Here is an 11324-nt window from a genome sequence, read left to right as displayed (position 1 = left end):
CAAACACTTTCACACAGACTTAAACCAATGTCAGCCTGACCATACTGCAGTAGAGCCTATCCTCAGGTGTGTACAATCTCTCAACTGTGTCTTCCCTGTGTTTGTGGGGCGTTATTTAATTCCGGGGACCTTGGGAGACAGAGACACACAGGCCCAAACATATTATGTTATTATGTTATTATTCAGCTGCTCAGTCTCCTTCAACTCTAAATACCAAGAGTTGACCTACGGCCTAGTCTACAAGTGTTTCGGATTTGAACGTGTTGGGCTTTAACCTGTGACTTGAACGTGACCTGGAGTACTACCTTTCAGCAGCTCTTTTGACTGATAACTTTGCCCTTTCCTTGTCCTTTTTGTTGTTTCTTTTGATACTTTCTTTCTCCCTAACACTTCTCCATATTTCTTATGTAGAAATTGGAGATTTGTTTAAATATAAAGTGCGTTACAAATAAAATGTATTTCTAATTACTAGTCTCAATTTGGCACTATTAGTATGTAATGTCTACCACAGTCAGCCCAGACTTCTTGTTTGAATTTTTTCTTAGCATTTTCCCACCATAACTAAGTAGCAGCTACTGGGGTTCAACTCTGTAACTTAGTCCAATGCAGGCAGATGTATTCCTAATAGCTACAATGTATGTATTTTAATATTGGTAAATTCAGAGTGCTTGGAGAAAGCCCAACACGAGGAGAACATTCAAGTTCCACAGAGTCCACACCAGAGCATTTCACATGGGGGCATTGGGCCTTTGTGTCTTTCCCATGATAGTTATTCTGTCAACTGTGCTTACATTTTGAATAACATCTTCCACTTCCTTCTCAGATTTGTGGGGTCTCTGGGAAGCATCATTGTCAAATGCAAAGACCTGAGGGTGATCCAGCTCGATATTCCTGGCATGGAGGAGTGTCTCAACATTGCCAGCTCTATTGAGGTAAAAAAGAAACTTAAAAAAAAAATGGAAGTCAAATAGCCTACACTTAGCCTACTGATTTTAACTACAAAATGTTCCCTTTTACCATCTGAAAGGTTGTACTATTTTAATGTCAAATGAAATCTACATATGATTGACTAATACATATACTTTATATCTCTCTAGGCTCTGTCCACGCTTGATTTACTCTCCCTGATGTACCCTTTCTTTTACCGGCCCATGTTTGAAGTCATAGAAGATGGCTGGAATTCATTTCTGCCAGAGGATGCCTTTAAAGATTTGGAGTCTATGGTATGGACGTGATTACTGACAAAAAACGTTGCCACTTAATATTCTCCCAGCTCTCTTTTAACATGTCACCATCCCTTTTATCAGACAGATGAGTGGAGACTAAGTGATGTCAACAAGGACTTCAGTGTGTGTCCATCATACCCCCCTCTAGTGGCAGTGCCCAAACATGTGGATGATGACACGCTGAGGAAAGCAGCTACCTTCCGTCACGGCGGCCGTTTTCCAGTACTTAGCTACTACCACAAGAAGAATGGCATGGTAATCACCTGGGGAATGGAGTTTATATGATATCTGCTTTGTTCTTTGTAGATTTAATGTTTGTCTGTAGGCAGTGGTTTAGTTTTATATGGAATGTTTATTTTTAGAAAATCCAACAAATCCCTTCCACTTTCAGGTGATGATGCGAGCAGGGCAGCCTCTGACAGGCACCAACGGGCGCCGGTGTAAGGAAGACGAGAAGCTGATCAATGCCACCCTGCGACCAGGCAAACGTGGCTACATCATTGACACACGCACCATCAATGTTGCCCAGCAGGCCAAAGCTCGAGGAGGAGGATTTGAGTCTGAAGCTAACTACCCCCAGTGGAGGAGGATCCACAAGGCAATCGAAAGGTGAGTGGTCAGTAAGGGCTTCAGTTGATCCATAACGCAATAACTAATCTTTTTGCTATATTTTGATAGAATGTAATATTGATACTGTGTGTCAAAAGCTTTGTTTTTCAACTTGTATTTGTAAATAGTGAATTAATCAGATTTATCTTTTAGTGTTCTGTCAATCTGTCATTTCCAGGTCAAACATCCTCCAGGAGAGCCTGATAAAGTTGGTAGAGGCGTGTAACGACCAGTCGCACAGTATGGACCGCTGGTTAAGCAAGCTAGAGGCTTCCAACTGGCAGACTCATGTCAAGGAAATCCTCACCACTGCCTGCCTGGCTGCCCAGTGTATCGACAGGTCAGGGAACAATGTTTGATTTGCTTGTTATACTAATCCTAAATCAGTACATAATAAGCAATTCAAGCAGAACGTTCATCTGCTCCGACATACGGCATTAATAAAATAACAGTGTTCACAGTGGACTTGTGTTACTTGTCTGTGTACAGTAGTGTAGCTGGTAAAACACTGACCAATTGTAATCATTTGTGTTTGTCTCAGGGAGGGAGCGTCTGTGCTTGTTCACGGTACAGAAGGGACAGACTCCACCCTGCAGGTGACCTCGTTGGCTCAGATCATCCTTGATCCGGCCTGCAGGACCATCAGAGGCTTCCAGGGCCTGGTGGAGCGAGAGTGGCTCCAGGTAAGCTTCTCTAACCTTTTGAAGTACAGTCTTATGCTGTGTATATAAACAATGTAATTTCCGGTCAGTGCATAAGGGCTGTGCGCAATTTGAGACAATGCTACCTTGTAGAAACGTATGCATTACACTAGTGAATACATAGTGTACACATTTTACTACATGTAGGTGTACTCATGGAAGTATGCAAATTGAGACACACTCCTTATCTTTTTCACACTTTAGTTCAAATGAATTGCTGAGAATATTTATCTATATGTCTCATTTTAAAAGCTTGAAATAACGGACACTTTGTTTATAACATACAGTTAAGTATTAACAAGGAACAATTTGCACACAAATTAGGTTACAAAAACATGTATAACCTCACATTAGCTGATGTTCATAATGTTTCATAATGCATCCATAATGCAGGTACAGTTGTCACTTCCAGTAAGCATTTCGATATCCTGATGGACAGGGTTTTTGCACTTCTCCTCATGACCCCTCTCACATCTTTGACCATCTCTCCCAGGCGGGTCACCCGTTCCAGCAGCGCTGCGCCCAGTCGGCCTACTCCAACAGCAAGCCTCGTCAAGAGGCTCCTACCTTCCTGCTCTTCTTGGACTGCGTGTGGCAGATCCTTCGCCAGTTTCCATGCTCCTTTGAATTCAGCGAGGCCTTCCTGGTGCTCGTCTTTGAACACTCCTATGCTTCTCAGTTTGGTACATTTTTGGGCAACAGTACAGCTGAGAGGTGAGTCTGAAGTCTGATTGATGATTTTGTTTTGTGTTGGTCTGTAATACAGCCGTATCATGTACAAATAGATAATCTAATGCAATCAAATGCATTACCCCTACAATATTGTAGAAGCACTGAATTCAATGCTGGATTTGGATGTCAATAAATCTGTTAAACTAAAACCTAAGGTTGCAGTGACTCTCTTACGGAGTGTATAGCCAGCTCAGGTAGCACCAGGGAATAACGCACATGGACAAGTATAGTTTTCATAAACGCTTTTTTATAGTATGCCATTGCCTGGTATTAGTGTGGTAATGTCCCAATAATGACTTTGTTGCCAAGTGTTATAAATGTATTGAGAGAAAAAATATTTTCACCAACAAGGTTTTCCTTTATTAAAGTGTGTCATTGTACAAGTTACAAGTCCATTTTGACACACAATGTTAGGCAACCATTGTTTTTATTGGATAACCTTACAGCCTTGTACCCTTTTGATAGAGCCAAACTGTCTCTACCTGAGAAGACTGTGTCACTTTGGTCATGGGTGAATCGGCCCCAAGAACTGGAAAGTCTGACCAACCCGCTCTACGAGGCTAACAGTCTTGTGATCTGGCCATCCGTTGCCCCTCAGAGTCTGCTGCTGTGGGAAGGTAAGAAACTAACAGAAAGACATGCAGTGACTGACAAATGACAAAAAAGGTGGGTTAAACTGTAAATGAATGCCAAGACTAGGAGTAGGCTATGCTTCTTGTATTCTTGTTTGACGCAGAAAGCCTGTTTCTGTGTGCATCAACAAGTGATACTGCATGTTGTGAACTCAAAGCATGGCACGTTAATGTTTAATGCTTGGGCTGAAGACCAAAAACCTTGGCCGAAAACCAAGCTTGACTAAGATAACAGCTGAAAGTCATGACCAAAGCCTAAAACAGGTGCTACTGTTACAGCATGCAGGTATGCTGCCATAAATTGTACACCTTTTCCTCCCTAACACCTTTTTACTCAAACAGACATTCTTTAATCCCACCAAAAGAGGGCGCCATTGATTTCACTATATGAACCGCCGATGAACTGAGTGACCCCGTGAGTCACTAGTCAATACATTAATGCAGGCATGCATACATTATATTTTACACAGAAAACTGTCACAGCCACATGAGATTATCAACACAGGCCAACATTTTCCTCTTCTTTCGACATGATGTGATATAACCACTGGAAACACCTGAAAATAAACTTTCAGTAGATAACATACCTGATTTTCAATTTAAGTAATATTGTAAAGTGCATAGCTATAATGAAATAATGTGCATATGAATACAACTTTTCTGAAATACTGTGTAACCAAACCTTTTAACATGACCTCTCAGCAGTGAAGGTCCACCTCTGATAACCCGCGTTACGAACCACGTTACGGGAAGAGGTCAAACTCTGCATGTGTCCGTTAAGCTCATATGACTCTTTCAGCATATTTACATTTACAACATTGCTCAGATTGCTTCGCAGGCATCTAGATGCTGCGTGCGACTTGCGTGTCTGTCTTATTATAGGTGGCACAGAAGGTACACTTACTGCCATCTGAGCCCAGTGACGCTGCACAGTGGCGGTCAGTAGTGGATTGTAACTAAGTGTATTTACTCAAGTGTTGTACTTAAGGGCACTGTACTTTACTTAAGTATTTTTCTTTTAATGCCACTTTCTACTGCACCACATTTCAGAGAGAAATATTGTACTTTTTACTCCAATACATTAATCTGACAGCTTTAGTTATTTTACAAATAAAGATTTTTGTTCACAAAGCACATGCAGTTACATGTAGTATGAAATAGATGTTTTATTATAAATTAAACTACCCAACAATATACATGCAAGTAAAGCTGAAATAAAAAGACAAAGTTGATTGACAGAACTGTCTTGATCGTTTCCAGTTTCTAAAATGTGAGGATTTTTCAGCATTGAGTACTTTTACTTTTTATACTTCAAGTACATTTTCCTGATGGTACTTACGTACTTTTACTTAAGTTACATTTCTACTGCAGAACCTTTACTTGTAACAGAGTATTTTTACAGTGTGGTATTAGTACTTTTACTTAAGTAAAAGGTCTGAATACTATTTCCACGTCTGGTAGTTAGCAGTTAGCAGTCACATCCATACTAATCCACTCACTTTTTACTTGTCTATAGCAACAGTCTCAAATATTTCATATATGAATGTAAGGCTTTCATTGCACCACAAAATATCAATTGGAATGACTTGTTAATTGATTTCACAATGCTACAGACACTGCCTAAAACTAATTGATCCCTTCTTCATTTAAACAGATTAAGAAGCTTTTTTCTTTAAACTGCAAATTTGATGTCTGAATTATTTTTGAACACTTCTGCCACCTTGTTAACTTGAAGTAAATTATGTTACGTTTCAAAGCACCAAATGGTGGGAAACCAAATGAGCAGTGATACAGTGATGCTTAAGAAAATGTGTGTGGGTGCAGTGAATGCATTCTGCTCTTTTCTCTTTCGGGTCCCCTAAGCTTGAAACTTAACCTCCACGTAACCTTGTGAGCCTGAGACTGAGTCAGGCTGCACTAGAAACAGAAGTGTGACAAAGAAATGTGCTGTTTGACTGGAATGTCCAACCCAGGAGGGAGGTGACTTGCCGGTCATAATGACAGCGAGTGGGGCAATTACTTGAGCTTTTTTAAATCAATATCAATCAATATATGACAAGACAGTAAAACACCTGCACATGACAAGGATTGAGATCTCAATTATTTTGTCACGTTATATATTTATATTTGTGTAGATGACAGTTTTATGGCAACATTCAATTAATAGAAAAGTTCCTTCAAATTCCTGTTGGAATAAATAAACCTATTACTAAAACTTTTGTGCCTCTAAATTAGAAATGATGGACTACAGTGGTTCTTCGATCCCGGGTTAGGAGGAGCAGAATACGTATATTATATATTGAGGGCAGGGGGACAGGAGATAATGTGTACATTTATAAAACAGACATTACTGACAGGATTTTAGCATCTTTGTTTTTGGATTACACAGTAAATACTGAGTAATAGACAACCACTGCTTAAGATTCCCATGAATCATAATCATAATCCTACATTAAGCCATTATTGTATTTTCATTCAATTCCTTTAATTTCCATCTCTAACAACAATGCACTGATAATGGCAATAGCATACGCTATTTATTTACTCATGGTGGTGATCATTTTACATAAAATAGCAACTTATATATACATACACACACACACACACATATATATATATATATATATATATATATATATATATATATATATATATATACATACACATATACACACATACATCTTGTTCTTATATTTTTATTCCTATTATTATTATTTCATGTACATTGTATGTATGTATATTGTATCCAAGTATTTCATTTATATTTATATTCTGTGCTGTATGACTGATGTATGTTTGCTGCTGCTGTAACACCATAATTTCCCATTTTTTTGGGATCAATAAATAAAAAGAAATATCTATCTATCTATCTATCTATCTATCTATAAAATTGAATATGTTTTACATTGTCTACACTAGCTACAGATATAGACAGCCATGGGGTCTTTTTTAGTTGGCCCAGGAGTGTGCCTGACTCTCTATAAAAGGGTTGAGTAAGCCAAATGTCTGTTGCATTTTACGTGCTTCAGTAGTTCTTATATAGAACGAGGGAGTGGCTCTGAGGCCTTAGTCAGGAAAGGGGCCCCTCAGGTTTGCCTGAACCTACTGACCCCTCTTCTGTCTATAGACCCTCTCCCCGCACTTTCTTTATGAATGGTGTTCGCTTTGAGCTGATTCGAGATTCAGCAATTTTAAGCATGGACCTCCCTGGGACCAAGTATTCAAGTATTGAAATCAACTTTATCCTTGTTATTTAAAACAATTTAAAAGAAAAACAAATACAATATTATCACTATCATTAAGTTTGTGCTCGGAAAAATATTTCATATTCCCAACCAAGCTCTTTAAAATATGGTCACTTAGAAAGAAAAGGTACTTAGTCATTGTGAATCATTTGGCATGTTTGTTGCATGTAACAAAAACATTTCATATCACTTAATGAATGAAATGTTGGAAAATACATTTTCAAGCAGTGGATACTTAAGGTGGTATTTAATCCTTGATTCCCAGCAACCGTAAATCACAAGAAAACAATCTGAAGTCTTTAGAGAGTGGCTCAAGTAATTGCCCCACTCGCTGTCATAATGACCGGCAAGTCACCTCTCTCCTGGGTTGGACATTCCAGTCAAACAGCACATCTCTTTGTCACACTTCTGTTTCTAGTGTATCAGTTACACAAGTTCCTCTACCAAAGTCCCCCCCCCCCCCTCCATCATAGAGAAAGGATGGGAGAGGAAGGTTTTGCAGTCAGCCTACTAATCAGTACTCTACTTTGAGTCTACTGATATGACATTTAGCCTCAAGACCATTTGTGTGTTTATTACTCACAGCCAACATGCTAAACCATAATGGTGAACATGGTAAATGTTAGATGTGGATCAACATCAGCTTGTTAGTATTGTGACTGTGATCATTTTAGTATTTGGCTTAAAACCGTGCTGTGCCTCAGTTTCACAGAGCCACTAGCAGGGCTGTTGACTGTTGTTAGAGCATAAAAAAAACTGCTTCCTTGTAATATGTTTTGTTTTTTATAGATTACTCATAGTGTTCTAACCCCCCCCCCCCCCATCTTCTATTACAGGCGTTTTCCTTCGTTGGAACCGCTCTTCCAAGTGTTTGGACGAGGCCTATGAGGAAATGGTACATATAGTTGCTTACAACAAGGAGCTTCAGAACAAAGTGAACAGCCTGCGCAGGCAGCTGGCCCAGCTGGAAACTGAAGATCCTCTGCTGCAGACGCCATAGAGAGAAAGGAAGCGAGATGGAAGAAAGAGGTAGAAAATTCGGAAAGAAAACATAACTAAATACAAAAACAGATCAATGTCAAACAAGTTTTAGGCTTTAGGATTTTCCATTCACGCAGTTGTCTTTCACACAGTTTACATGACCGAATGGACTAAAACAGTGATGTGCCATGTTGTGTCATTAAGGCTCAATGACATTAAGGCTTCCTAAGCAGGAATGAGAGGGAAAGATACAGGGGGAAAAAAAGAATAATAACAGCCACTTATTTCTCAGAGTGCTGCTAAAAGCCCAACACTTACTCAACACAACATCTCATAGACCTCCAGTATAAATCATCCAAAAAATAATTGACAGTGATGTACGTAATTTAATCAACCAATCATTTAGGTCATTTTTCAAGCAAATATGCCAGACATTTGCTGGTTCCTCTGTCTCTCATGTGAGAATGTGCTACTTTTCTTTATGATAAATCGCTGTAGATTTAATATTTTTGTGTTTTGGGACTGTTGGCCGGACAAAAGGACCAATTGGAAAATGTCCCCCTTGAGCTGTTGGACATTAGGATAGACATGTTTTCAAAGTTTTTGACATTTCATGACCTGAACGATTACAAATACTCGTCACATTAGATGATCATTCAAATAATTGTTAATTACATCCTTATTCTACTATTAGCGTACACGTGTGTGCACAAAGAAAACTGTTCAGTTCCTAAAAGTATACTTTGGCTTTTCAGCTGATTTCACAGCAGCAAAGCCTTATCAAACCCATCTCACACTCGCTGACTCTCATTTATGTACGTAGATATCTAACCATTCAGTGAGAGAGTCCATTTTCATGTGTTTTCATAGATTCTTATGTGTTTTTGGGCATTGATCTTGTTCACGAGGGAATGTTGGACGTGCATTTACTACAGGGTACACGTTTTCACCAATCATCCTGCTGAATGTATATGTACCAGTGAAGCACTGCAGAGTAACTATAGCAACATATAGGCTACTATAAGGCAGCATGTGACTTTGCTGCACGATGAGATGATATAATAAGCGTAGGTAGGGTCAGCACCTACTGTACTGTACAATGAGAGGGGAGGCTCGTCTAATGGGGATCTGACCAAAATATCTTGTATGTTTATTACTTGACATTCCAGTAAGGAAAGACTTATTTAACAAAGCTTTATAAAATGTTAGCTTGCCTCGTTATGTTTGGTCAGTATTTCTTTTTCAATCCCATTATGAATAATATTAAAGGAATCAAATATGTTTGAGCTTATGATGCAGATAAAAATAGGGTCTTGTTGCCACAGTAATGTTGGCCATGTAAATATTAGACTTTACAGAGTTGATGGAGGTTTAAAAAATATAATGTTAATTTAAAGACCAATATATATTTTGGTTATTAAAGTTGAATTATAACTGTTGTTCAAGTACATTATGAAACAGAAAAGTACATTTGCTTTTGTGGTTTAAGATCCAGAACTAATGCACTGTGTGAAAGGCATTTACAAAATCAGAAACCTATAATTATAATGCTTGTAATTAGCCTATTTGTGTTGTCAGTACTCACCAGCTGTCTTCATATTAGACAATAAATGTCTTTAAAATTAAATGTGAAAACATGCCAATTTATCATAAAATGAAAAGCTATTAGACTTAATAATGTGCCGGTGACACAGACACAGATACCCAGTTTTAGTATCAGTGTCTTGCATCCAAAGTGATTGTTTTCTCACCAACGCAGAACTCATGTAGTAAGTCTATTACCAGGAAGGTCACAAAAAACATTGCTCGTATTTCTTCTAAACCTTTAATTGCACTTGTCATTAAGGAAGCATCTAAATGTGTTTAATTCAACAGGACCTATATTTGGTTGGTATAGTGACATGAAGCTAATCCTTAAATGCTATTCATGGGCAAAGGTAGCATAATACTGTAAAGAAAGCTTAATACTGCACTTTAATTACAAAAAGAAATGGTAGTTGTGGGGTTAAATTAAATCCATAGTGGTCACACATGGCCAGTTGTGTTTGTTTTGCCAGTAGGAAATAGCATTTTCTCTGCTTGTTTTTAATGTCATCTTTATACATTTTATATATTTTGCTTTAAGAATGATGTAATAATCACACTAAACTCAACTGATTCCAGCCACTACATTAAACTGCTTTGTAAAGGGAAAGTTGTTTATAGTTGCACTAAATACACGTTTCCCTTTGCAAGAAATAGAGACACCTTACCAAGCGTTGCTTTGTGTGTGCATGAATAGAACAATGCATTCAATCAAGGTAATGGTACGATTTACAGTTGTGCAAATGTCCTTTACATGCAAAATGAATAATGTTATCCTTAAAATGGCCGTTGCTTTGTCAAAGTCAACAAAACTCTGTGTTTGTGCAATGCCTTGCTGCAAACTCCAAATTCAAAATAATCATTGTACTTTTATCCCTGCTGATCAGATGTTTGTAAAATTATTATTATTGTTTAAAATATTGTTGTTGTTTTTTTTAAGTTTTCAAGCCATTAAACTTCATAGCACGGAATATGTTTGATTTTGTAATTATTTAATGAGGTTAGATATGCTAGACAATTGCAGCTTAAGATTCCCATGATGTAAAACCTACATCATAAAAACTCTATAGAAAGTCTTCATATGACATAACTTCAAATTCGATTTCTCATAACCATCCCCTTGTCTGAAAATTGGTAAACAGCAACCCGACCACCCCACGACATATGTTGCCATCGTTGTGAGGAAAGGATCATCTGATGAGCTAACGGGGGAATAAATAGCCAGGGATCAGCTGCTTCAGGGAGGCATGTAATGGCAGCCAGTGTTTACAGTGCTACTGTCCAGCCATCACTCTTCTTTCCATATCAATGTAGCCTTGGGTCTGTCAGCACTCTAATTTCATGGCTGAAAGCCTCGGCAGCCTCTTGGAACAATGGAGGACTGTGTGTGCCCTCACTTAGGTGTCAAGTGGAACCCATGTGGTTTTTTTGTCTTTGCTTCCCAGATGTTCTTAGCTGGTGGTTTGGCCTTGCTTCACCAAACTAACACTAAAAACAAACAAACCTGTGTCATCTCACAGTCATCAGATATCATTTACTTCTCATGTTCCCTTGGAATCAAGAGTTTTGTTTTTGTCAAAAGTGTGTCCGTTTACAGATTAGCTTGTTTGCCTT

General features: G+C 38.4%; 1 protein-coding gene across 1 annotated transcript in view; it reads left to right on the top strand.

The window, feature by feature from the left end:
• mtmr9 (myotubularin related protein 9) overlaps nucleotides 1-10677 on the top strand; it is an 11869-nt gene extending 1192 nt beyond the window's left edge. The window contains exons 2-10 of the mRNA XM_032543636.1: nucleotides 824-932; nucleotides 1098-1223; nucleotides 1308-1481; nucleotides 1618-1835; nucleotides 2014-2175; nucleotides 2377-2518; nucleotides 3030-3250; nucleotides 3734-3885; nucleotides 7982-10677. Coding sequence (XP_032399527.1) covers nucleotides 824-932; nucleotides 1098-1223; nucleotides 1308-1481; nucleotides 1618-1835; nucleotides 2014-2175; nucleotides 2377-2518; nucleotides 3030-3250; nucleotides 3734-3885; nucleotides 7982-8145 — 1468 coding nt within the window. The 3' untranslated portion in view covers nucleotides 8146-10677. The remainder of the gene's footprint in view (nucleotides 1-823; nucleotides 933-1097; nucleotides 1224-1307; nucleotides 1482-1617; nucleotides 1836-2013; nucleotides 2176-2376; nucleotides 2519-3029; nucleotides 3251-3733; nucleotides 3886-7981) is intronic.
• The last annotated feature ends 647 nt before the right edge of the window (nucleotides 10678-11324 follow it).

This window comes from Etheostoma spectabile, chromosome 18, assembly GCF_008692095.1.
Source record: "Etheostoma spectabile isolate EspeVRDwgs_2016 chromosome 18, UIUC_Espe_1.0, whole genome shotgun sequence".
NCBI lineage: Eukaryota > Metazoa > Chordata > Actinopteri > Perciformes > Percidae > Etheostoma > Etheostoma spectabile.
This window is presented reverse-complemented; position numbering and strand designations above follow the sequence as displayed.